A 27,406-nucleotide genomic window follows, 5' to 3' on the forward strand; every position below is an offset into this window, starting at 1 on the left:
CCAAACGTTTCATGTGGAAAGAGGCACAAAAACTGGATTACAATCACTGGAAGAATGGGGACCTCATGAAAAATGAGTGTATGGTTCCCCCTGTGACAAGATATGAGAACTCCAGCAAGCCTGGAAACCCTTCTGTCATGTCTGCTTACTTCCACTGCGTCCTGTGCCCGCCAAAACACGTTCCTCTTCCGCACAAATGGGAAATCCTGACTCTAAGTGAATCTAGGGCAGTGTCTAATGGCACAGCCAAGCAAGCCCAGCCCGCACCTTGCACAGGGCCTGGGAGCAGCAGCCAGCGCAGCCGCGGCGTGTCTGCAGGAAGAGGCGCAGACAGACAGACAGCCTTTCTCCTGCCTTCAGACGAGACAAGCAGCGGACACACCACCGTGCTACTGCATTAACTCTTCCTGACAAAGGCTGCTCTGGGCTCAACCAGCTCGGAGCAGGCAGCAGGAAACGGGGCTGCCTGCATACGCCCTGAGGGACAGAGCCAGGGTCTGACAAAGACTGCAGCCCATATCAGATCTTTATTCATGGCGCTGGAGCTGCCACAGTGGCAATGGAGAAGCAATACCTTCGCCGGATGTTCTCCATCTGGGCTCCCGCCACAAAGGCGCATGAAGCAAACAAGCTACAGCATATGATGGCTCTGGTGTTCTTCCCCTTCCAACCTCTCTGGCTGAATGCTGCTCTTATGGTTTGTGGTTCACAATTATGATACAAATGATTTTGGTGTGTAGGTCAACCAGTCCACTGCGACACTTGTTTGAGAGGATTCACTGCTCACAGAGTATTATTATGCAGTGAGGTTGGAGACCTGCATCATACCTGAGCAGTACAAATCAGCTCCATCAAATACCTGGTTTTGTCTTTGTTAATAAGTCTATTCAGTAAAGCAGGGGCCATCAGGAAGATTTAAGCATATACATAAAACTAAGCATACATCTAAGAGCTTTACTGAATACGTGTCCCTTGCAGCCTTGTGATAATCATGAATCTTTGCAGAAACAAAATGTTAATGAGTATTCGTCAGAATCCTTTTTGCTTCACATTAAAAATACTCTTTGTGCAAGTGTTCCCAGGAGAACAAGGAAGAGAGCATGGAGATTTCACAGCTCTCTGAAGGCTTTTATACAGCATTCATCCTATTTTATCCAACTCAATAGCAGCTTCTGCTGCAACCACAAGTATACGTCACCCTTGCTACTACCCCCGAAAAAGGCAGATATGGATTCACACTAAAAATTACTGCGTTGAAGACAAATTTGGCTGAGCATCATCATGTAAAAGAGACAAAATAGACTGAGTGGGGGTTGTAAAAGAAAAACAGTGGGTCACCAAGAGTACAGGCAGAGAATAAGAGCAGAAAGCCAAATGCATTTAAATAAGTCCAATGACAGTCTCAGATAGAGATCACTTTTGAGCCAGCTTGGAGTGGGAACACAAAATGACTCTTGATGTTTTGCTGACTGCAGTGTCCAGGAGCTGGTGCATCTTCTGGGGGAAGGCACATAATTGCATCAAAGTAATTTCTGTTTTCCATCCGAAAAAGAAACAATCTACATGCCCCAAGTTTTGACTAACCACCTGATTTGAAGGCAGTGAGGCTCCAGAGCAGGGAGCCGGAGCAGCTGTTTTCGCTCAAGGAGCACAAATTACATTATGACTGCAGTTAAAGACACTGAGGCCAAAGAAAGTCTGTGTCTGGACTTCAGGTTCATGCTCACACTTCAACAGGATTCAACACAAATCGAAGGACATATGGTGTCCTTGACTCCAGCAAGTCAAGTTTTACTTGACAGTCAGTACTGTGACACCATCCTCCGGCACTCAGCCACATCCTGGCTTTTCAGCTCTTCTCAGACATTTGGGTCCCATAAACAAACAGCAACTTTTGTTAGCACTGGCTAGGGAGGGTCCCTGGGGAATGCCTTCCACCACCCTTCCCACGGTGAGCACCCTGCATTTTCCAGCTCCCCTATCCAACAAGGCCTTGAGGTTTAGGCTTTGGGCTTGAAATAATGTCCACAGCTTCCCACTAATTTCTCTATGATAGTCACTTGGAGTAATGCACCACCAGAGCAAACACCTTCCCAAATATTCCAAGGGCTTTGCATCATCTCCTGACAAGCATTAAGAATAGGGGAGTTTGAAAGTCAAACTATGCCCCCAGAAAGAGTGACCACCTTGCTGTGATCATGCTGTGCAGGCTGCATCTCTCCACATCGCCTTTCATGCAGTCCCAGTGGTGAAGCAGCAAACAGATTCCCATTATTAGCAGCTCTCCAAAGTATAAGAGACAAATTGCAGCCTGGTAGTAATTATTAATGAGAAGAATATTTCGTACTATCAGATTTTTGTTTATGTGACTAACAGGTTTAGAATAATCTCTCAGCCAAAGGCGCAGATACAGGCACTAATGCAGCACCAAAGAGCGCTTGTTCCAAGCAGGCACAGCTCAGACCCAGAAGGGCCCTGGCAAGGCCACCAGGCCCTGCTGCACAGATCTGCTTCTCGGAGCCAAGGAGCCCCGGCAGCTGGAGCTCAGCCACCACTGGAGGGATTCAGCAGCGCTTGTTTGCTGCGTTCTGTCCCTCCCAGAAGCCAGGGCTCAGACTTCCCAAGCCTGTCTCCTAACTGCGGGAGCGCGGTGCCCTCCGGAGCCCTCCCCACCCCTCTCTCAATGCCCTAAACTGACTGACGGAATCAGATTTGTGGAGTGAACTCAGTTGCTTTTGATCTCTATTCAAGGTGCCATCAAGGGATCTTAATAGGTAGTATCTTAGCAAATGCTTTAAGGCCTGAAACCGTCATTAAAGAAACTCCTGATTCTCACACTTGTCTGAAAGAATAGAGGAGCAAGCTGGCTTCAAATGCCAGTTGACAGATGGGAAGACATATGGACTATAGGATTGCTGATCTAAAGAGTCAGAGCCATGGTCAGGCTGAGGAAACATACATCTTTATTTTGATGTTGACCTCAAAGGGAAGAGGTCTGAGCCAACAGAAAGGGGAAAGGGCAGAAAATATCACAAGTCTGAGGCCACGATTGCTTTGAACTTGAAGACAAATAACACTAAACGGTACCAAGTTGACAAAAAGGCTTCTTGACACTCCGTGTCTACAAACTTAGCAGTCTGACCCAAATAGCTGCTTGATGCATTTTCAGTAACGAGCCGAGTAGGGATCAGTAATGCTGATGCAATCTCTTGTGGCACCCAAGAAGTTTGTCATTTCTTCCAGCTCCAGATATTCACAGGGCTCTGGCATGGAGCAGGACGGAGGCACAAGGAGGCACTTTGGGCTAAAGCCCTCATTATCCTTCTGCCTGTCTTTGGAGCCACAGAGCAGTGGATTCCTGCAGAACATTTCTCACTGAGTCCTGTATTTGTTTCCCTACTGGCTCTCTATGGAAAAATGTACAACCCCATCCCAAGTCATTAAGATTGCACATAGCATTTTCTATAAAATTCCCCCTGGGACACTTAACTGTATTCCTTTCCAGCACTGAAGAAAATGCTTAGGATAAAGTTTAGACACTTGGAGCCTTCTGCTGAATTTAAATGGCTGTGCAAAGAAGCCATGAAACAAATGAAGGGACAGATATCCTATTTTCTTCCCAGAAAAAAAAGCAGGGCCTTTTAGTTCACTGTCTTTCTTCATGTCGTCTTTTTATCACAAGTGTGCACTGATGACACTACTTTAATGCAGTCTGTGCCAAGAGATTAAATTGAATGTCTGTGTAGAGTTTCAGGGCTCAGCAGCATAGCATGGCAGCTTCGTTTCACATCTCCGGGACACTGGGCAGGCATAAAAATAATTGCAGACTCAGAAACGATCAAGGAATGTATCCTGGCTGCAACAGATGCTGTATTAAAAGGAAAGACAAAAGCCAAAGTGCATAATGAATTTTAAAAGATTTCTTTATCAAACATGTCATTTGTTTGAAGGACTGAATTGTTGGCATCAGATATGGCAGATGAGCTTGTTACCAAAGTGAAACATGAGGACTGCTATGCAATGGCAATTGATGAGTCAATTGAAATCACTGATGTTGCTCAAATGCTCATCTTCATTTAATATGTCAGTGGTCAGAAGTTAACCAAAGACCTTCTGGTTTTGCTGCCACAGAAGCAAACCAAAGGCTACAAAACATAGTGTACTAGCACTGAACCTCAGAGGCCCTAATATACTTAATGGGAGCTGACACTCCAACTACACTTGCCTGTGAAAAATAATTTCTGACATAGCCCTAACAACTGAACTCAGGCTCGTGAGCATCAGTGCCTTGTCCATCAAACCATTCTCTCAGCTGCATTAAAAGCAAGATATTGAAATGGCATTAGATTACGAAGAAACACAGTTGTTTGTCTAAGGCTGACACCAATGCTTTTGGTTGATTATTTCAGCACTCTCTGTATGGGGATGTTTTTGAAGGAAATGGTTTGCTAAGTACTCAGGTGCTTTGCTGGTTGATAAAAATACAACTAATGCTTGTAAAACAAAGAAACTATTTTAAAATTCTTTCCTTCTCCAAAACAACAAACAAAACAAAACAAAACCCCCAAACACAGAATAAACAACAACAGCAACAAAAAACAAAACAAAACAACCCCCCTCCCCCCAAAAAAACCCAAAATATTCAAACAACACAAAACCCCAAACATATTTCTTCCATCCTTCCTAGCCATTTTCTGGTTATATGGATTAATTTCTTGGTCTTGATACAACAAGCCTAAATAATCTTGGAAAATCTTTACAAGTTGAATTTTTCTACTTTAGAAATCCAGAAATATAAAGCAGAAAGTGTGACTTCATACAAACCAGTTTTCAAGACAAGCACCCATCTGGATTTTTCACTAGAGAAAAGAGCAAACTGACTGAAAGAGTGTAACATCTCTCTCTGGGTCTTTGGGACATACTTTGAAGATTTTAGTGCAGACAGGCAAGTCTCCTCTGAGCTTGGTAAACAACCCTGGCTAAACTTGCTGAGCACACGGGGGCAGATTTAACTAGTTATATTATATATTCCGCAGGGTTTGCTCCACAGGCTGCACTGCGACTGCTTTTTTCTGCCCCAAAATTCCCCCCTCCCCTGCTGGCAGGGTCAAACGGGAGTGAGAGGTTAGCAGCCCGGGGGGCTGGGGCTGGCACCCACAGCGCTGACCCGGCAGCAGAGGCGGTTCTGTGTCTAAAGAGACAGAGAGCAGTCCTGTGCCTCTGCCCAGGACCAGCATGCAGTCTCAACCCAGCTGCAGCACCATGCCTGCTAAACGCTCTGGGATTTGTTAAAAATGAGGCTTTTCTAATAGGCTAAAGATGACAGGCCTCAAGTTGTCATATATTAAAATGGTGTGTAAATTCCTTCCTCTGAGTAACCAATAATGGGACAAAAATCCTTGCCAACTCCAGTCTGTCCCTCCTGCCAAGGATTGTTTGAGCTCAGCTCATCCCGAGTGCCCCCATTGGGATCCAGATATAGATTAACACAGTTTTGAAACGCACAAGGGCCACAATCATGCAAGGCTTGATCCAACCCCGACTGGAGTCCACGGAAAGGTCTGCATTGACGCAAGTGGATGGAGCACAGCACTACCGCTGCTGCTGCTGAGAAGCCAAGCCCAGTTCCTCTGCCAGGGCAGCACCCGCTGGTGGCCTGCAAGAATGGGGGCTAGTGGGAGCCACGGGGGAGCAGGAGGGCCACGACAGCTCCCCGAGGGCCCTTCTTCCCCCGAGCCTGCTGGGGGGAAGCTGCTGGCAGGACGGCAGCCTGTTCTTTCCCCCTTGCAGCTCAGGCCCAGCTCGCCAAGGGACGCGTCCCATCCCCACCGCAGAGCCCCGGCACAGGAATGGCACCGTGCGTGCCCGGGCACTGCACCCACAGCGGTGTCCCTCACCCTGAGTGGTGCCCACACACCGCACCCACAGCCGCCCTGCACGGCTGCAGCGTGGGAGCCTGCAGTGTGGAGCCTGCAGCATCCTTCACCCCAGGCACCACACGCTGCTTCCCACAGGGCAAACCCTGTGCACGTCTCCAGAGACTCACACACTTTTGTGGGGGCTCTGCCTGAACAGCCTGCAAATGCAAAAGACTCAGCTGGATGTATTCACACACAGGGACAAGGAGCAGCTCCTCGCTGCTGCACCAGCCTGGCCGCTTTTCACTCCACTACTCCTCCTTCACCAACCCACATCTCTTTTGTTCCTCTATTCCTCATTCCCACGTTTCTGTGCTGCCCTCCCACGCATCCCCTGCACTGCCCAACAGCCTGCCCTTCTACACTCTTCCCCAAGTTTACTTCTCAGCCATCATTTCATTGGGATTTGCTGCAGTCAGAGGAGTAGGAATTGAAACGGGAAAATACCAGCCTTGGGGCCCTCTCCCCTTAACAGTCTCTGGTACTGGTATAGAGCTCACAGAAGACAGTACCAAGCCAAGGGGGGCAGCATTCATGCATGCAGTAGCCCCCAGCTTGGGGCCTTCTACTCTATAACAGCAATAAAAAACTGCCCATTCAAGTCCTTTGTCTCAAAGATTTCCATCCTGGCTACAGCAAGTGCAGATTTATTGGTGGGAGCAATTGCAGGAGGAATAGTAAACAGCGTGCGCGTGCGTGTGGATGCGCCAGCGCACCGGGGCCGTGCCTGCACCAGAAACTCAGCACGGCCAACATTAGGTATGGGACTAATATAAAATGGGTTCTCTGGTACATAAAGGAATATCTCATTTGGCACCTGATTTCATGACCTCCCCAGCACAGCGAGAGCTCGGTGGGGAGGCAGGGATGGAGAAGCGAAGCCAAGAGACGGCTGCCTGCGCTGACTCTGAGGAATCGGACGCCGGCCGTACGTGCACAGGAGGCACGGCGTGGCCGCTGCCTGCTCACAGGCCTCCCCGCACGCAAGCCGAGCTGCACGCCTGCGCGCCTCACCCCTCTGAAAGGGGCAGCCTCACCCCGAGAGCCCTGCCAAGGGCAGTGCCCAGCCGCCCGCCCCAAACTTCCCGCTGCAGCCTTCCACCGAGACACACAGAACCGCTCCACGCTTGTTGACACGTCAAAATAATACGCTGCTAATGATGAAATCAGCAGCCCCATCTTTAGTTGACTTCTGTAGGAATTTTGCTGGAGAAAGGATGGTAGACCATGACTCCAAGCTCGTTGAGTGACATCTTATATTTTCTAAACCATCCTCAGATTTTTCATAACATCCAGCAAGCAAGCTGCTGACAGATCAGGATGGTTGCCTGTTTGCTGGGCAAGAATATTTTGCGATTCAGTAGAATACCAAATTTGGTAGAATGTCTTCCACTTTGGTAGAAGATATTACAAACAACTGTGCATTTTAACACGCTTTCACATTACACATCATTCATTCTGGGGAGGGGGTGGTGATTGCTCTGTGCAGACAGCCAGCAACGCTTCCAAGAATGAAAATGTTCATCAAAAGATAATGAAAAACAGATATTTAGTAACATTTTCATTTTGCATGTTTAAATATTTATAACTATGTTCATAAAACCACATGTTTGCTCTCCTAATGCTCTAGTGATTTTGTTTATGAAATGCAGTATTTCTCCAATGCCCCTTCCTCGCGTCAGCGTCTCCACGGAGCGTGACTTAGTCCCGTTGCTGTACTGACAACCAGCTTTTCTGTAAAGACTGGCCAAGATGAAGAACAGAAAATCAACAAAAAGAAGAAAACACATTTTCAGGGCATTAATGTTTCACTAATACATATGTAATTTTATACTTTGTAGGGGGCATTTATGCCAGTTTAATTTTTTCAGTGCAATTTATTGTCAATCTGGAAGGGAACTATTTCTTACTCTACAGCAAAATTACAAAATCTAGAAATATAAGTGTGATACAACTAAGGTGCTGATATAAACTATTGTTCTATAATTTTTTTTCCCCAGCTTGGATGAAAATTAAATAACAAGAAAGAACTTTGCTTTAATACTACAATTGCTCAAGTTTGTGTTACAAATTTCTGGAGTTTTGAGTTATAAATTTCTATAAAGCTGATCGAATAGACGTGGTCTGAAATTGGGACTTTAGAAGAGCCCTCTGTGGTCTTCTCCTCTGTCCTCTGACTGCAGACATCATGACGTGGCTCACAGGGTTCGTTCTGGTTTCATGTTAAACATACAGAGAGACCGTGGCTGTGAGACAAGGCTGCCACAGCTCAGCCCCACAGCAGCTCCCCGTGCAGGACCCAGGAAGTTCTTTATCAAATCATAATTCTAAAAATGCCCCATGTAATCTCATCGTTTAAAAAAAGGAGCTAATGTTTAATTTTTTTTTTAATTTTCTTCTTCTTTTTTTAAAAAATATTTCCAAACCGAGATTTTTTAAAGGGAACTCCACTGAAATCAAGTCCCCAGCAACTTGAAGTGAGCAGCACCAGAAAGGGTTTTTTTTTAACCTCAGCTCAGCATCCTCCCGAAGGTACAGGGAGTGTCTTCAAGGCACATTTTCAGCTCCTTTGGTCTTTGCCTGCCTTCTTCTGCATCAGCAAAGAACAAAAAGGAAACAGAAAAAAAGTAGCAGATTGCAATGACACATTGGTATCTCATTTTGAAAAGAAAATGAGTGCTGCAAAGCCATTAAAGTAAAACATTCTACTTGCTGTATTATTTTAAAATGCTCCTGTGGGCCAAGATTAAAAATTAAATATGTATTTTACCACGGCAGTTTTGCCGATTTTTACAATGTTGGCAATAGCCTCATTTTAAAAAATGTAAGTCAAGCCCTAGAATCATGAAATTTACACAAAAACTCAAGCTCACTTTAAAAGACTTAAAACATCTTTTTTAAAGCAAGTTAAGTGCCCCTTTGGCCTTGAAGTTGTCACTGGGGGTGGGGTGGGGAAACAGCAGCAAAATAAATTCTGCACAGTGAGCCTCTGAAAAATAGGAGACAAAGGGGGAAAAATGGTCCATTTTCTTTTCTTTTATAATCTTGTAAAATTGAGCAAATCCATTTCAAGTGCACCCGGCATAAGATTTTAAAATATTTATGATTCACAGAAAGTTCTTGCAGCATCTTCTTTCTAGTAAAAATAAAAAATATTGCAGGGAAATGAGTATTCTGGGGAACATCTGCCTTCCTCACCAGGAGTTCTTGGACCGGTGAGCAACTAGAGACCACTCCTTGCAAACTCTGCACTCTGCATAACTCAGAGAAACTTTAGTCACATCACCTGCTGCATGAAGCTTTCTTTTAATCATAGATAATATCTGACTCTGAATTAAAATGTTTCTGATAGTTAAGACTGAGTTTCACAATCTCAACACAAGCTTTACATTTTTTCTTGAATTTAGCAATAATCCCTGAAAAGCTCAAGTCCATGGATTTAATAAATGCAAACAAAAAAAAAAGTTTATTTTCAGTAAGAATAGTGAAAGCTGAAGTAGTGGAAACCCTAAATGCAACAGCATTCTACTTACACAGGTAAAAAAACAAACAGAAAAAAATCAAAATAAGGACAAAAGCAAACAAAAAGAACAAAATCTTTCTCAGAACAAGAATTATGCTATGTAAATTACAGAAAGTGGCAAAAATAGTTTAAAAAATAACAAACACCAGATTTTGCACTGAAATAATGTCTGAGCAAAGCTGAGACAAATTTAAAGAAGGTATAGATTAGTAATTAATTTTATGTCAGGCAAAGACTGTATGTTAATGCCCTGCCTCTCGAGCCATTCCGGACAGAGCTGTATTTTCTAAAGCGGCTGTTCTGTGTGGCACACAGATGCAGCAAGCCCACGGCCAGTGGAAACCAAATGCTGCTGTTTTCTCCCCTGCTGTGACCCTGCCAAGGCTGCCCAGCAGGCTGTGAATAAAGCACCAGAGCCCCTTCTGCTCCCAGGCCCTGCGCAGCGCAGGCAGCGCTGCCATCCCGCACCTGCCCGGGCACAGGCCCACACGGGCTGCACAGAAATCACTCCAGCACCTTCCCCCTGCAAAGGCCACCGAGGCCCCCATCCCACACGGGCTGCACAGAAATCACTGCAGCACCTTCCCCCTGCAACCCCACCGAGGCCCCCATCCCACACGGGCTGCACAGAAATCACTGCAGCACCTTCCCCCTGCAAACGCCACCGAGGCCCCCATCCCACACGGGCTGCACAGAAATCACTGCAGCACCTTCCCCCTGCAACCCCACCGAGGCTCCCATCCCACACGGGCTGCACAGAAATCACTCCAGCACCTTCCCCCTGCAAAGGCCACCGAGGCCCCCATCCCACACGGGCTGCACAGAAATCACCTCCAACACCTTCCCCCTGCAAACCCCACCGAGGCCCCCGTCCCACACCAGCCTGGGGCACATCGGGACTGGGTGCTGGGAGCCAGGGGGCACAGGGGGCCCAGAGGGGCCGGGGGCTCTGCCCAGAGCCCTGCCAGGAGCCATTTTGTGCCTGTAGAACCCCACAGGCCTAGACTGGATTACACGGTGCTCTGAAAAACAATAAAAGCAAGGAAACAGCCCTATTCTGCACATATCCTTTATGATGCTCGGGCATAAGGCTCTGCAGCTTCCCCAGCCTGTGCCCGGCCAGAAGCACGGCCAGTGACCCTTCCCGTCACTGAGTCTCCCTGTCCCAGGCCAGGACACCTTGCCCAGCATGCACAGCAATGAATCCCCCACCTGCAGGCTGCATCTCCCTCAAAAGAAACTCCACGTATCACTCATTTCAAAGTCAAGCCTTGACAATTTCAAAGCTGCCACTATTGAACAAGTTGCCAAAACAAAATCATTCAGCTAAACTCCTTTTTTTTCCCAGCTCTTTTTATTAAAGTTTCTTTTCACACAAACATTTGAAATGGAGAAACATTACCAAAGCATCAGCTAAAAGAAAACCTAAGCAACACACAACCTTCTTAACTGAGACTAAAATTAGCACCTAAATATTAAAATATATCTGCGCCTCTTTTGACAATTGCCTCCTCCAGATTCTGCAGGGGGCTTTTCCATGACTAGAACAAAACAGATGTCTGTAAAGCCATCCTAAACCATCTCCTATCAGGTCTGCAGGGCAGATCCTTGCTTTGCCATTCTCACTCACCATTGCAAGCTCTTACAAAAGCATTTTTACTGCCTGCAGTTATGTTCAGGTGAGCAGGCATTAGCAAGACAGATTATATTTTTATCCCATACAAATAGCATAGAAAGGTTAACTAAATGTCTTAGTTCAGGGGATGTACAGATCAGTCACTACAACACAAACTATTTCATTCTGCATACTCCATTATAAAATTAGATTTCTCAAAGAATACAGGCTTTCTCTGGAATTTCACCTATCCAAACCAGGAGGGAATCTCTGCAGAAATATTTTCCTTATAGGTGATCACAGTAACAAGCATAAATAACAAGGATGGTTTAGCAAACAATTGTCAAAGTTACATTCAGTTAAAAATGCTAGTGTTAGTATATGATGCTTTTAATCTGAGAACATTATATTAAAAAATAAAATGCAAACACACAATACTACACCCTATCCACCACTTTGGAGCTTTACAGCAAACAGATTTGTAATAGAAACTTAATTCCTGATGCTGTAAGGCTGAGACACTTGAACACAACCTGATCAAAATGCCTTCAGGACTCTGCCTTCACACAGTGTGCAACCGCTACATGCTAATGGCAGGCACAATGCTTGGAAACAGAAATTTTTTTCAGAGGATTACACCAGACACAGAGACAGATATGCAAAAACAATGACACCAAAGGCATCAAAATGTTCATGGCTCATAAAGCATGGTAGAGATGGAATGGCTCTAGTTCATCGCCTGCCCCTGCTTAGATTCCTTACAGCAAACGAATCAACATTACCCCTTTAAGAAAACGGTCCTGAGTTGCGTTTATCTGGGGACAAATCCACCTAATCCCGCTCCTACAAGCAAGCACAGCAACTTCAAGGGAGCTGCTAGCTGGGAGAGGCCAGCAGAATATGTCCCCTGTTTGGGAACAGTCCTGGGACTCTTCTGGGGTGTGACACAAGTCCCATTTTCAACACACTAGAAACTGAGCTAACAGGGCACCCGCCCTGTCAGTGCTGTCCTGCCCTGGTCAGCTTTGTAATGTTTTTGTCCAAGCTGTGAGCACACGTCTCACTGCCAGGCCCTGGCTTTGAAAATCATGAGCTGTCTCTCCTTAACTCACAAAACCAGCCTAAGACATCCAGGAAAGAAGGTATTTCCCATTCCAGAACTCTCCGTATCTCCCTGCAACTAGCAAGGGTAAGGAATAAGAACTTTTAAACTCTTTTTACAAAAAAACCCTTTTTACTTGTCCGTGAAAGCCGAGGACTAGGCTGCAGGGAGAGACAGCCCTTCTCTGGCGTCACTGGGCAGTCTGAGCCAGCAGCAGCCGGTAGGGCAGAGGCGCTGGCACCAGCACCCACCGCACACCGTTCCACGCTCGGGAGGCACGGCCCTCCTGCCCTGCCCCAGCTCACGGTGCTGCACCCTGTGCTGTGAAAGCGCTTCAGAGCCAAGCAGGTCCCCTGCTCTTTCTAAACCCACCCCAAATCCATTGCTTCATCTCATACCACACACACACACATAGAGCTGCACCTGCCCAATCCATGCCCCATTTCTGGAGGGCTGCAGAACGGCCTAGGGGGACGCGGGACCTCAGTGGGGTGCAGTCAACAGTTTGCTCCACTCTTCTGCAAATTGGCTGCAAGCCCTGTCTGGATGGGGAGGCCCGAGGGTGGAGGACCGGCTGTCACACCAGGGAAGCCAAATGACCCAGGATGCAGCTTTTAAGTCCTGGCTATAAAAATGACAGGGACAGTGCTGCCAGTTGAAGGAAGCACCTGTGGGGGCACGCAGGAGCGCAGCTTGGCCAGCATGGCCCAAAGCCCCGGGGACCAGCCAGAGACACTGTGGGGCCAGAAACGGCCCCTGCACTGATCCTCCAGTGAGGCCGCTACTCCCGGCTCGGAGACGCTATATCCTCCCGGCCACGGCTCCCCAGGCCGGACAACCCTAGCCACAGCAGAGGCCCCACCCTGGGACGGCGTTCCGGGCCCGACAGCAGCAGGGCCCGTCCCGAGGCGCTCCCGAGGAGCCCAGCGCGCCCCGCGCCTCCCCGGCTCCGAGCAAAGCAGTAACGAAACCGAGCCTACCGGCACCTTTTCCGAGCCTGGCGCGGTCCGGAGCAACGCAGACACGACCCAGGTGGGTGTCCGAGGAAAACCCGGCGGCCCCCGGTGGCTCCGCTGCTCCTCGCCCGCCGCGGTGCAGGGCGGTCCCGCTCGCCCCCCCGGCCGGAGCCGGGCCGGCAGCGCTCCGCGTCCAGCCACGGGCCGGGCTCTGCGCGCAGCGAGAGAAAGACTTCACAGCAAAAGAGAAGCAGAGATCCATGTCTAGCAGGGACACCTCGAAGGGAACTATTTTAAGGGACCAGTGGGGATCTCGGGGACATTTTTTTTTTTAGCTGTGCAGCTGCAGAGGCTGCCATCCACTTTTCTCCTGTCCTTTTCTGCCCGAGAAACCTTTCTTCCTTTTTTTTTTTCTACCTTTGGAGGAAGGAGAGGATAAATTTGCTCAATGTAAATTTCAAAGCATGCAAGGTTCCGCGGGTTGCTCGCCCGAGCGGCCCCTGCGGCAAGAGGAGGGGATGGGCCACCCCCCGTCCTTCCACTGCGCCCCCCGTCAAGTTCAAGACGGGCCGGTCTGGGGTCTCCCCGGTCAGCGAAGGTGCGGCGGCCGTAGCGCGGGTCCCTGCCTGCCCCCGGGGCTGGGCTCAGCCCGCGGCAAGTCCCTACTGCCGAACGGGGATGCGGAGCCGAGCGGCCGGGCTGGCCGTCGGCGCTCCCGCCGCAGCCCCGGCCGGCCCGCTGGACAGCCGGCGCCCTCCGGCCCACGGTGCACCGCGATTTCCACCGTCGCTCTGCGTCCTTAGGGCTCCCGTGCGACGCCGGTAAGTTTCTCGGGGGAGATGTTTGATCTCGATCCCTCTCCTCTCCTGAAGATGGGAAGGATTTTCAGCATCCTAGTCAGAAATAAAAACAGAACAAAACAAACTAGACGATAACGGCGACAGTCCTGCCCGCCGCTCGGTCCTCCCGGGCACCCCCCGGCAAGCAGCCCGGTGTCGGCAGGCCGGTCCGGAACGGTTGCCCGGCCCCGCACCCCGCGCTGCGCTGGGCGCGGCGCCGTCCGGCCCGGTACTCACCGGGTACTCACCCGCTACTCACCGTCGGGATCGCCCCGTCGAGGCGGCCCCCCTGCCCCCGTGGCTGCTCCGGCTGGCGGGCCGACCTCGGCCCGCTCGGAAGCTGCGGGACAGCGAAGCCGCTGGGCGGTGGAGGGCGGGGACAAAGGGACAGCGGAGAGTGGCGGCGAGGAGGGGGCTTCGCCCGGCATCGCCGGCTCGAAAACAACGGCCCGGCCCCGGTGGCAGCGCCGGCCGGGCCCGCCACGGGACCCGCGGCTGCCCCGTGCCCGGGAGGAGGTCAAAAACGGCTCTTTCCAAAACAATAAACTTTTAATGCTAAAGCAGTTATAACCAAAAGCTGTACAGAGTTGGAATTTTTTTGTTTGTTTGTATTTTTTTGTTAGAAAACAATTTTTTCTCCCCCATAAATATTGTTCAGTTCCCGGCACTTTGTATCAATAATTAAATTACGAACGATAAATATGGCATCATGGGTATGTATTTACAAAAAAAGTTATTACAAAAAGGCAACTGTTATACTAAACGTCACAATCTGGGCAGAATAAACACCACATCCTCATCCTGAAAAATACTGACCGACCCCATCAGACGAGAATACATTCACAAGTGTAATGCTTGGAGAGAGAAGGAGAAAGAGAAGAGCAGAGAAAGAAGCAGCAGGAGAGCTAGAAAGGAAAGTTCAAGACATAACAGGACTTTGGCACGGTTTAAGACTGTAAGTTTAAACAATCACCACTAAGGCGAAGGAGAATTTTCATCCTCATGTCAACATCCCACCGAAAGAAGGAAAAAAAAAACAAATTAAGAAAAATAAAGTAAGTGGGGAATTGGAGGAACAGAGACTCAGGCAAGGTGGGGGGGGTGAAAATCAAAGAAACGACTGAGACTGAAAAAAAATGACAACAAAAAAAGAGAAATCTAATCCTGAGAAAAGGACATGGCTAGTCCAGCGTCTGGGCTTGCAAAAAAATAGTAATAATTATAGTATAATAATAAAAGACCCCCCTCCACATCCTGGCAGTTAAGTAGGTGTAGCCCTATGCGGTCGTCGGTGTGGAAACTCCATTTCCGTGGGAGCGAGCTGCAGTTGGCTTGATTTGTCCTTTTTCTTTCCTCGTTCCCTGTGCATTTGGTCCAGTCTGTGGCCGGGCAGCAGCTGCCTTCACACATACCACTCATTAAAATTGGGGGGCAGTCCAGGGTTATGGCCGGGGTTACTCTGCAGGGCGGCCGGCGGCGTTTTAGTGGAGTCCTTACTGCCGGCGGAGCCCACCGCAGGGGGGGTGGAGGACTCGTACCCCGAACTGGCCGCAGGGGAAGAGTCCGAGCCCTGGGATTCGTGCACCTAAAACCAAGAGGCAGAGATGGGAGCGAGCTCGGGGCCTCCGCCACCGCGCTGGGCTGCTCCTCCGTGCAGGAGAGGCACCGTGAGCAGCGGCCCGGCCCTGCCCGGCCCTCAGGCAGCCCGTGCCCCGCGACAAGCGCCGGCCGTGGCCCCGGACACGGCTGCAGCGTCCCAGCACGAGGGGCCGCAGCCACGGGCGAGCCTGCCCTTGCACAGCCTGCCCGCACCGAGCCCCGCTCCGCAACCCGGGCAGCGCTTGCGCCAGGGGCGGCACGGAAAGAAACTACGCCATTTCCCCGGGCTGTACAGCCCAGACAGCGGGGACGGCTCGGGGCGCGCCGGGAACACGGAGCTCGGCCCTGCCCTGCTCCGGGGGAATGAGCCCTGAGCACACCAGCTCAGGGAGGAAAGGGCTGGAGCACTGCGGTGATTTACCTTCATGTGTTTCCTAAGTGAGCTGGGGTGGGTGTAGGATTTGTCGCACACCTTGCAGATGTAGGGCTTGTCCGAGGTGTGGACGTGCATGTGTTTCTTCCTGTCACTGCTGTTGGCGAAGCGCCTGTCGCAGCCCTCAAACTCGCACTTGAAAGGCTTCTCACCTGTGAAATTTAGAGAGGGTGAAGGAGGGCAGTTCCCCTCTCCATCCCCACCCGCCTCCTCCCAGGACAGCAGCTGCCCCTGCTCGCCCCACCTTATGGATCCACAAGCACCACCACAAATGAAGAAGGGGAAGATGGACGGCAAGATTTGTTTCGTGTCGGATAAATTTGGATCAGCCTTTATGACTTTTAACTCACCTCCCGCCAGGCCCACGCTGGGCTCCAGCAGGGAAGGCGGCTGGGCGAGCTTGGGAAAGGAGAAGACCCGAGATAAATTCAGCGGCTCGGGCAGCTTTACAAGACCTACTCGAGGATACAAGCCAAAGTACGTTTGCTTCCAGCCTTCCCCCTCTCTTCCCTCCACCCATGCAGGAGGGCTGAAGGAAAGTCGGGGATGCAAATAAAAATACTTTGACAAAAGTATCGCCGATTTAATTAGAAGAGACGCCAATCAGGCCTAAAAATAAAAATAAGCGGAAGTCACCGAAAATGAGATTTCATTAGCATTTCTATGGTTCCCTCCGCTGCGGAGGCCGAGAGCGGAGGCAGCGCCGCGCAGCCGGCGGCCGCCGGCCCAGCCGGTCCCCGCAGCCCCCCAGAGCCCCTCGGAGTGCCCCGTCCCGGCGAGGGGACACACGCACACGGGCCTTACCTGTGTGCGTCCGCTTGTGAATCTTGAGGTTCTCGGAGCGGGCAAAGATCTTGCCGCAGCCCGGGAAGGGGCACGGGAAGGGCTTTTCCCCCGTGTGCACCCGAATGTGGTTCACCAGTTTGTATTTCGCCTTGAAGGACTTGCCTTCCCGCGGACACTCGTCCCAGTAGCAGATGTGGTTGTTCTGCTCCGGGCCCCCGACGTGCTCCATGGTGACATGGGTCACCAGCTCGTGCATGGTGCTGAAAGTCCTGTCGCAGCTCTTCTTGGGCCGGCTGAGTTGGCTCTCGTCGAGCCACTTGCAGGACAATTCTTGCTTGATGGGCTGGCGCATGTACCGAAAGAAAGCGCCGGGGCCGTGGTGGTGGTGGTGGTGGTGGTGGTGGGCCGCCACGTTCATGCCCATATTCATATTCATGTGGTTGTAGTTGTGGAACTGGGCGCCGGCGTAAGGGTCCGTGCGGGGGCTGGAGACGGCCCGGTAGGGGTCCGGCCGCCCGAAGAGGTCCCCGCGCAGCCCCAGGTGCATCTGCCCGTTGTCCACATGCCCGTTGGGGGACGTGTGGCTGGGGCTCTGCTCGTGCAGCCCCGGGAAGAGCAGGTAGCCCGGGGTGTCCGGGATGCCGCCGGGGCCGTGCAAGCCGCCGGGGGAGCCGCCGAAGAGCCCGTGCTGCGCTGTGCCGGAGGCGGCGTCCGCGATGCCGGAGCCGCGGTTGCGGAACAGAAAGTCGCGGGTGGAGTTGAAGGCGGCGGCCCCGCCGTAGGAGGGCACCTGGCCGGCGTGGTGGTGGTGATGGTGGTGGTGGCCCAGGGCGCTGGCGTAGCCCGGCGCCTGCGGCGTGAATGCCGAGCTCTGCCCGGCGGCGAGGTCGTGCGGGGCCGCGTTCAGCTTGAAGGCGGCGGCGTGCGAAGAGTCCCCGAAGGGGCCCAGCCCCATGCCGCCGCCGCCGGCGTCGCGACCCGGCATCTCGTGGTGGCGGGGCGCCGCAAAGCCGCCCACCCCCAGCGCCGGGAACTGCGGCCCTCCGTCCAGCAGCATCGTCATGGGCGCGGGGCCGTCGGCGCGGCAGCAGCCTGCCCGCCCCCCCCTCCTCCCGCCCGCCCCCAAAAAAGTAAAAAACCACCCCAAAATGCGCCCCCACTCCGCCCCCCGCTGCGGGCAGGCGCGGTCCCGGCCGCGGGCGGGCAGCGAGGCGAGCACTCCCCGGCCGGCACCAAAAACAAAACAAACGAACAACAACAACAAAAAACCAAACCAAAAAAAAAACAAAAAAATCCCAGAAACAAAACCACAAAACCCAAAACAGCCACCCGCCCCCCGCGCCGGGCCGGGCAGGGCGGCGCAGCAGGGCGAGGAGGCGCGGGGCGGCCGCGCTCCCGCTCGGCGCCGTCGGGGCACTGACGGGGCGCCCGTCCGCGCCTCGCACATAAACCAACCCCGGGCCAGGCCGCGCCGCGCCAATGGGGAGCCGCGCGCCGCCGGTCACCTGACCCGCCGCCCGCCGCCCCATTGGCGGCGCCGCGCTTGATTGGCACGCGCCCCGCGCCGCCGCGGCCGCTGATTGGGCGCGCGCGCCCCGCAGGTAGAGCGGGGCCGGCCGGGGGGCCCGCGGCGGCGGGAGCCCCGCGCGTGGGGCGGCCCCGCCGTGTCCTGCCGGTCCTGCCCTGTCCCGCTGCTGTCCCGCCGTGTCCCGCCGCCGTCCCGCCGCCCGTGCCCTGACAGCGCCGCCCCACGCCGTGCGGGATGCTCGCCCCAGGCGGCGCGGCGGGGAGTCGTAAAGCCGCTGCAAAGCCGCCGCGTTGATTCAAAAATAAAATTTAATTAAAAAAAAAAAGCTAAAGCCGAGGCTGTTTAGAGTTTATTTATGTATATATATACATATTTATATATAATCATATATACTTTATGTACTTGTTTTATTTTTCTGTCCATTCTTATCTTTCCTGATGAAACGCGGGAGCGGAGCCGCCCGCAGTGTGCGTGCAGAGCCCGCCGCTGCCCCTCAGCCCCGACGCGCAGCGGGACCGCGCCGGGCTCACCCCGCCGGCCGAGGGCAGCCCCTTCCCCCTTCCCCCTTCCTCCGTCCCCACCCCCTGCCGGCCCGCGGAGCGCGGCCAGCCGCGCCCGGCACGGCGCCTCCCGTCGGCTTTGCCTACTCTCGTATTTTCTTTTCTTTCTTACTCTCTTTCTTTTTTTCTCCCTTTCTTTCTCTTTCTCTCTTTCTTTCTCTCTCTCTCATTTTTTTCTTCTTTCTTTCCCTCTTTCTCATTTTTTCCTTCTTTCTCTCTCTTACTTTTTTCCTTCTTTCTTTCTCTATTTCCCCCCCTTTATTTATTTTTTTTAATTTTTAAAATTTTATTTCGCAAGGGAAGCGTTCTGCCTTGGAATAATTATCGGTTGCAGACAGCGCTATAAATCCACTCATTTTCTGTTCTGGAAAGCATTTGCAAAGAACTATGGGGAGCAAGAGTGGAAATAAAAGGCAGAAAGAAAGATGGCTGTAATTGTAATATCCTGAGGTCTGCTGAGCCCCCAAGTCTGGCTATTGGGCAGGTCTCAGGCTCGCCGCCGGCTCTCTGCAGGAAACGTAAAATCTGATCAAGTTCAGAGACGCATTGAGAGCCCGCTTCAAGCAGCGCTTTATAACCGCGGCCCTTTCACATTCTTCCCCCAATCAGCCCCGGGAAAGGCTTCGTCTTCTTTATTTTAAGGTTTGTAGGGAGCGAGTAAAAGAAAAAAAAAAAAAAAAAAAAAAAGAAAAAAAAAAAAAAACAAAAAAAAAAAAACCACCAGAAGAAAGGGGAGACAAAAAAGCCACCGATATAAAATCTCCCCGAGAGATAGCACCGGTACCCGCCAAACACTCAAATTTCCCAGGCCACAGCCGCCAAGAACAGTCCTAAAGTTGGAAGGTGAGTCCGCCGCTGCCGTTGGTGAACGATCGCAGCAGAGCAGGAGGCGGGAGCGCGGGGACCCGCCCTGGGGCACCCACCGGGGCACCCACCGGGGGCAGTCGGGGCCGCCTTTTGCTCTGCCCCGCACCCGCGCCCGTTCCGCGGGAGCCGAGAGGGCCGGCAGGACCGCAGCCCTGCCCGCGGCTCGGCCGGGAGCCCGGGAAGCCGGGACAGGGCCCGGGATAGCCGGTCACAAGCGGGGAATAGCCGGTCACAAGCGGGGAATAGCCGGCCAGAAGCCCGGGACAGCCGGTCAGAAGCCCGGGATAGTCGGTCACAAGCGGGGGACAGCCGGTCACAAGCCCGGGACAGCCGGTCACAAGCCCGGGATAGCCGGTGTGCATCCTGCGGCCCCCGGGGGCGAGGGGCGAGGCCCGCACCCCCCTTGCTGCTCCCCTGCTCTACCTGCCTGTCTCCGGAGGGCTGTGGCGGGGTCATTCATTACCTCCCGCACGTGTAGGGCTTTCTCGACAACAACCAACCCCACAATAAAAATTAAAAAAAAAAAATTACAAAGAAAGAAAGAAAGAAAGAAAGAAAGAAAGAAAGAAAGAAAAAAAAAAAAAAGGGCCGGAGGAGAGGGTGCAAATTCAATTATTCCCGTCAGCTGAGTGTCGGGGAGGGCAGCGCCTCTGAAGTCGCCGACCTGGAGCGACCGAGGGCGACTGACCCTGCTTGTGCAGAGGCCTCACGCGCGGCATTGTGTCCCCAGTGCCGGGGCCGGGGCCGGGGCCGGGGCCGAGCGGCGCTGCCCGCGCCCCGCGGGGCTGCGGCTGCCCCGAGCGGCGGCGGGGGCGCGGGCTGGGAAACGCTCCGGCTCGGAGAGAGGGAGCGAGTGCGGCTCCGCGGCGGAGAAGCTTTTAAGAAATTAAACTTAATTGTTCTTCGCCTAAAGCGTCGGCAACGGCGCGAACACGGGGCTTCGAGAAAAACATCCCGAGGGCTTGGGATCGGGAAAAAAACGAAGCGATCGTAGCTTTGGACGAGAACTCTCCGTTTCGGGACGGTTTGGTGGCCACAGCCTGCCTAGCAGCCGTGTACTCGCGGATCGGGCTACACCAATTAACCTATAAATCTCTTTTTATACGTTTCCCACTTCTACTCTGCCAACTTTACCTGGGTGTGTTCGCCCGGCAGCAGCCGCACTGGCGTTCTATCACTATTTACAGCCCATCGCTTCCTGATTGGAATTTGCCAGTTCGGGGAGCAAAAATTGTGTAAAACGAGATGGGGATTTTTGGGAGTTGTTTGTGTTTTTTTAAAATCATTGTCCGTATAGCCTATGATTGTTTTTCCCTTGCTGAGCTTTCGAAATATATGTGTACATATATAGAAATATATAAAATATATTTTGTGCTTTATTTTATCAATTCAGTAATTTCCATTTTTATTCAGCGGTATTTCTGGCTCAATTCATTTTTCAGAAGTCAGGGTACCTCTCATCTCTTTTATTTAAAATCTATCTCAATTGCAAACGTGAAAACAACAGCAACCGGAAAAGTAGTCTCCAGGCTCCCTTTTCCCTCCGTGCTCCCAACGCGAGAGGAAGGCAGAGGAAGACCCCCTGCTTCACGTCAAGAACAAATACCGTGCAGTTCTCCCACCTTTTTGTTTTGTTTTGCTTTGCTTTTGAGTGTTTTTGGAATTTAAGAGCTACAAAAATGTAAAATTCCCTGGGAAGCGTTGCGGGTGCTCCGGTGCCCAGAGCCCGCCGGGACCTCCGTGCCAGGCTTCCCGGGGAGCCCGGAGAGCCCGGGGCTGGGCGCGGGCACGGGGAGCCCGGGGCTGGGCGCGGGCCCGGTCCGGAGAGCCGTGCCAGGGAGGAGACCGAGGGCTCCGGGCCCTCCAGCGCAGGGGAAAACGCGGTCCCCAGCGGGTGCCCACCCGTTATGGCAGATTTCCAGCGGGGCTGGGGCAGGTGAACTTTCAGTACCGGCCCCAGGAGTGGCAGGTCTGTGGGTCCGTGGATTTCCCTCGTCACTTACACCGAGGATGCGAGGAAAAGGCAGAACAAACTCGGGATAACAGCAACAAAAGTCCCCTCGCGCTTGAGCTACGAGCCGGCGGCGAGGGGAATATTCCATCCGCCCTAAATAGCTTTTAAACCGCGCTGTATCGCGGTTAAATGAATATCCTTAACAAGCGTAAAGACAAGTAGTTTTTCTCCTGCCATAAACATATTGCATCTCCGGTGTAATTATATGCAAACCAGGAGCGAACGAGACATTTCCATTGTAGCTGTCACTCAGCGGAGAGGGAAGCACATGTACATTTGAACTTCAGAGATCCGGGCTGGAGTAAACAGGTCTGAACTTCGGCAAGGGGAGGGGGCGAGGAATATCAAAGGCCAGACGAAGGCAGGCAGAAAGACCGGAGTGGCGAGGAAACGTAGGTGCCAGCGGGCTCCATCCTGCACCCCAGGGAGCCGGGCTGGCACCGACGCTGGCAACCTCGCCCGGGCACCAGGGTCTGTTGCTCGTGTTGTGGTGATGGGAGAAGTTTCCCCCCTAAAATGAAGATAACCGTTCAGCTGCGCGGGAAATATGCATCAGGCTCGGAAGCGAGTGGGAAAACCGCAAGGACCGGTTCAAGTGCTGCAGAATAAATTGCGCCCTGTCGCTCAAATGGGGCCGAGGCAAACCTAGGAGTAGGGAACAACGGGTGTCGCAGCCCTGCGGGGAGCTGAAGCGGCTCCCTGCACCTTGGGGTGCCCACGCACCGGAGTCACCCCAGGAAAGGCCACCCTCTGGAAGGGGAAAGCACCCACTCCTCATCTCCCCCATCCCCTCCCGCTCGCTAAGCCATCGGCGGGAGGAACAGTGCAAACCGGGCAGGGGGGAAGCCGGGGCCTCTGCGCCCCGGCCCGGCCGAGATCATCCGCACCCTCCGGCCGCCCCCTTGAGAACCCCCCCACGCCTCCGAGGAGCAGAGAGGCTGGGGGGAAGCGGCGAATATCTCAATCAGCGAGGAGGTGACCTGTGACCCGAAGGGTGGCTCTATTGTCCCGCTGTTGCGGGGGACACAGACTTTAGGCAGCCTTTCTGCGTGACTGAGCCCTGAGGGGCAACCGCAAGCCCAGGGCTCCGGGGAGGCATCCCGGCCTCGGGAGCCGCCGGGCCGGCAGCGGCTGCCGGGGCAGAGCCGCCCCTTCCCCGGCGAGCCGAGGCCGCTGCCTTTTCGCCCCGGCTGCTTCCGAGCCCGCGCCCGCAGTACGCGGCCCCCTCCCGCCCCGGGCCTTTCTCCGGCAGCCGGGCGAGGCTGGGCAGACCCTCCCCGCCCAACGGCGAGCACCGGTGGGACGGAGAGGCCCCGACGGGTGACCCTGGTCGTGCTGAGTTGGGGTTTGACACGCAGAGATTCTCCGAGGAGCCGAAGGGGATAAAGCGGGAGGAAGAATAAGGAGGGGCTGTCCCTGGAGGAGCCCTCGCCCCGGTGGTTCAGCCGGTCGGCCCCGTGAGCGCGGCGGGGCCGGGCGCGGGGCGGCGCTGCGGAGCGGCCGGGCCGGCCCCGACGGCCGCCGAGCCCCGCGCTGTCCCGCGGCCCTGCCCGCGCTCGGGGGACGTGGGGCAGGCACGGGGGACGTGGGGCAGACAGGCAGGCACGGGGCTCTGTCCCGGCACCAGCCCCGCTCCCGCCCTCTCCCCGGGGCCTCACAGCAGGTGCAAACACCGGCACCAAACCCCTTCCCGGGGGCAAGCCGCCCCGTTTGAGCCGGCACCCGCAGGGGCTCTAAACAGCGGTCTCTAGCTGCCTAGGGTCACCCCGGGGAGATGCCGAGCTCCGGGAAGCAGATTCCAGCCCATCCTGGGCACCGTCCTCCCTCAGCCTGCTGCGGGTCCCTGAGGCGGCTGCGGGGACAGCCCGGGGGTGCCGGGGCTCCAGCGCTCTTCTCCTTGCCGGGAGTCCCAGGGGAGAACGCGGGGTTTCCTCTCGCTCCCAGCTCTTCTCCCCCAGCACTGGGCACAGCCGCGGCCGGAGCTGCAGGGTGCGGCACCGGGCGGGAGCTGCCGCGGCCGGGACTGCCCGGAGCGGAGCCGTTCAGGGCTCAGGTGGGATCTGAGGGGGTCTCGGGTGGGATCTGAGGGGTCTCAGGTGGGCCCGACACCGGGGCTCGGCTCACGTCCTCAAGCGCGGCCCCGCGCATCGGCGGGCACACCGGCAGCGGGCACCGTGGGCGTCTCCCGCAGCCGGCATTCCAGTAAGACGGGGACACGATTTCGCCAGCCCAGATGATGTGTTGGAACAAGGTGTTGGACGATTTAAATATTTTAAGCAATTAAAACGACAATTTTCCACGGCTCGGCTTTCGCCATCCTCTCTCCGGCCGCATCGTCCAGAGACTCTCCCCCAAAGGCCGGGGGGGGGGTTCCCCAAGGGGTCGGGGAAAGAAGCAAGCTCCCCTTCGCTCTCCGGCCCCGGACACATCCCCGACGGTCCCCTTGGGTGACCTGCTCATCCCTTTTTCTCTTGTGTTCTTTTCCTCCCTGGGCCAGGCGGTGCCCCCGCACAGCTGTGGGTCTGACCCTCTCCTCCTTTCGCCCCTGTCCCGCTCGTTTGGCCAACGAGGGCAGCGCTCGGGGGCCCCTCCAGCCCGCAGCCCCGACGGGCTCCGGCCGCCCCGGGCGCCGCGGGTCAGCGGGGCTGGGCGGCCGTGGCGCCCAGGGGAACCGGGCTCAGCCCTCGCACGCTTCCCTGGGTTAAATAACCCTGCAACAGGAGCCGCTTTCACCGGCAAAACCCGCTCGAAGCTTTGGGGCCAAGGCGGGCGAATCGCAGCGGTGCGGGTGGGGCGAGGGCTTCTGCCTCAGTGTGCCCCTGTGCGCGGCTCCGGGCTGGCACCGGGGGTTCATCCCCTGCCTGTGCCCGCGGGGCTCGGGGACAGCCGGCTCTGTTCTTGCTGCCGCTCTCCCCACGCAGACGCCCCCTCGGCTCTGACTCCCTCCCTGCACTGTTCTCGGTATGGAACACCCCAGGCCCCGCTCTGCCCCGGGCGCTGGGGGCAGCCGCGGCCCCCGCGGGACGGTGAATCCGCCTGCAAACGATGTGCTTGCCACCGGGTGAAGGAGCCGAAGCCTTTTAAAGGACTTCTATTCCCCGAGCCGGAGAATCAGTTCCGTAACGAGAACCTTGTCGGGCAGAGGCGGGGCAGACGGCGGTGGAAAAGGTGCCTCAAGTGACCGAGCCCGGAGCGGGCAGTGCCGACGGGAGGGAGGGCTTGCGGCAATCTGGGCTTCGATGAGGACTGCACCAAAATTAAAATTATAAAAAAAAAAGAAAGAAAAAAAAAGAAAATAAAAGAAAGAAAGAGATCAAGAGAGAGAAACCAAGATAAATCCAAAACGCAACCAAGCAAACGGAAAGCCCCATGGCAGCCCAGATGAAGGCAGCTCTGTGCCCTCGCTGCGTTTCAATGCTCTCGGCGGGGCTGCGAGCCCGCGGGGCCGGCGGTGAGCGCTGCGGGCAGGCTGCGGGCAGGGCTGCCCGCCACACTCCACATCCTCTCAAGTTTTCAAAGCCAGGAAACAGCCATTTCCCGCTACCTTCGGCCGTTCCCCAATAGCTTTCAAGGAGTCCACGTTTATTTTAAAAACTCTTCTGAGAGCCGTAGTAAATTGAGTTTGCTTGTAGCTACAAAGGAGAAAGTTAAGCATTTGTCTATGTTGTTGTATAGGCAGCCAGTTGTTTTAATTAAAGGGTGGGGATCCGTGATATATACACCAGATAAAAGCAAATGCACAGAATAAACTAATTAAAACATTGTGTTTGGAACACATTTTATTTCTTTTTTTGATCTTAGCTGTGTTTTAAAGAAATGTCAGCGCACTATAAAGCAACCTTATTTCCCTTATAGTGTGCGGCGCTTTTCAAAGGCTAGTGTGATATATTTTAGAAAAGAAATCCCGCTGTGAAAGCTTGCGTGTCTTCTCTTTACCAAACTAAGCTCTTGTCAATCATGCCAAGGCATAACCAATCACCAAGTCCCTTTTTGGAAAGCAGCTCATCCCGCTGTGCTTTTATATATCACACCGCAGCATGTTTAGATGCATTTTTACTATCACTTCAGGAGCGGTGACTGATGAGAGCGCAGTTACAGTACCGGCTTCCCCAAACGCCGGAGTTATTAACAATTTGCCTGGCTATTGTGTGCGTGTCTTTCTCTCCCTCCTCCCTTTTTCCTGTCTCACGTTGCCTCTATTTGTCATGGACACGAGGATGCAGGGGATATTGGGGCCGGGGCTGGCGGTGGGGGTTGGCTTGCCGAGGTGCCCATCCCCTGCCCGCGAAGGGGTGCCAGGATGCTCCGCGGCCGCGCAGCCGCGGCTCGGGGCTCTCCCCAGAGCGCTGTGCAATAACAAGGACGCCCCACCTTGGAACGCCCGGCCGAGGGGAGCCCCGGCGCAGCCCCCGCGCCCCCGGAGCCGCCGTTCCCGTCCCGCCGCTCCCGAGGCCCCGCGGGTCCCGCTCCGGGCGCGGCCAGCTGTGTGTCGGGACAGGAGCCGCACCGACACGGATCGCGACAGTACCGCCTGTATTGCCTCTCTCCTGTAACGCGCAGCCCCGAAATCGTTGCAGGGGTGCCGCGTTTACCTCTTGATCCCAACAGCAAGTGAGGGAAAAAATAGGCATTTCTTCTTTTTGCTGAATTTCTAGACCCTAATTGAAGACAAGTGGCAAATGGTTTTTATTAAAACCCGCCTCCAGTTCCGGGCGTTTCCAGACAAACTGTGCAAACCTCTGGCATCGCGCACGTACAGACACATCCAATATTTCTCTATTCAGTAATATATCAATATCATCTGGTTTTGTATCTCTTTCCAGGCTCAAATTTCAGGGACTCGGTCGTGCACAGATCGCCCCGGCGGGTCCTTTGATGAGACCATGTCAGAGACCACAGGAAGGGGAGTCGGGAGGGACGGCCATCCCCGACGCCCCTCCGCCTTCCAAGGCGACCTGAGCATAAAGACTGCCGATGCTCAACGTATTTACAGAGATCCTCCACCTTCCTCCATCATTTTATCTCACATTTTATCGCACCGCTCGTTTGTGGGAAAAGACTGCCCCTTCTCCCCAGACTTTGGGGTCTCCCATGGTCATTGCGCTGGTTTGGCTGTACCGGGAGACACGAAATTATTTTGTCATTTGCCTTAAAAACGGGGCGGATGCGGGCATTAATTTCTATTTTATTTCTCGTTTAACTCTGAGGCGGTAGCAGCTGCTGCATCACACCCACCCTGAAAAGAGAATTACAGGTGCAAATGGACCTGTGGCATACTGGTGCAGGGGAAAAAACTAAATATATATAATATATATAATATATATTATTTAATATTCTTTCAATACCTGCCACTTCGATGCCGGGAGCCACCCCATGCCCTCCCATTTGCCCTGCAGGAAGAAGCTGTCGGGCATCCGCGTTGTTGCTCCGCATCCGTGGGAAGCCCCTGCGCCCATCCCGCTCGCCCGCAGCGGGGCCGGAGGACCCCATAACCCCCGAGGCCCCCCATCCCAGGACCCCCGGAACGGCGCTTGCTGCAAGTGGGGGCCGAGCAGGGAACGCTGCCGGCAATGCCACAGCCCTTCCTCATCCCGCACAGGGGTCTGTGGCTTCCAGCCTCACTCGTTGTGTCGTGTTCCCCCCTAATTAGCATTTTTCTTTTTTAA

At 53.8% G+C, this 27,406-nt stretch overlaps 1 protein-coding gene across 1 annotated transcript; it reads right to left on the bottom strand.

Annotated features, from left to right (window-relative positions):
* Positions 1-15,355: 15,355 nt before the first annotated feature.
* On the bottom strand, positions 15,356-17,834 carry ZIC3 (Zic family member 3). The gene is made up of 3 exons (XM_054289781.1): positions 16,790-17,834; positions 15,974-16,137; positions 15,356-15,538 (listed from the first exon to the last, which is right to left on the bottom strand). The coding sequence occupies exons 1-3, from the start codon at positions 17,832-17,834 to the stop codon at positions 15,356-15,358; spliced, it is 1,392 nt and encodes a 463-aa protein (XP_054145756.1).
* Between the last annotated feature and the right edge of the window lie 9,572 nt (positions 17,835-27,406).

The sequence above is a fragment of the Melozone crissalis genome, unplaced genomic scaffold (genome assembly GCF_028551555.1).
Source record: "Melozone crissalis strain CALT ecotype California unplaced genomic scaffold, PUWL_Pcris_2 ptg000068l_1, whole genome shotgun sequence".
Taxonomy (NCBI): Eukaryota; Metazoa; Chordata; class Aves; order Passeriformes; family Passerellidae; genus Melozone; species Melozone crissalis.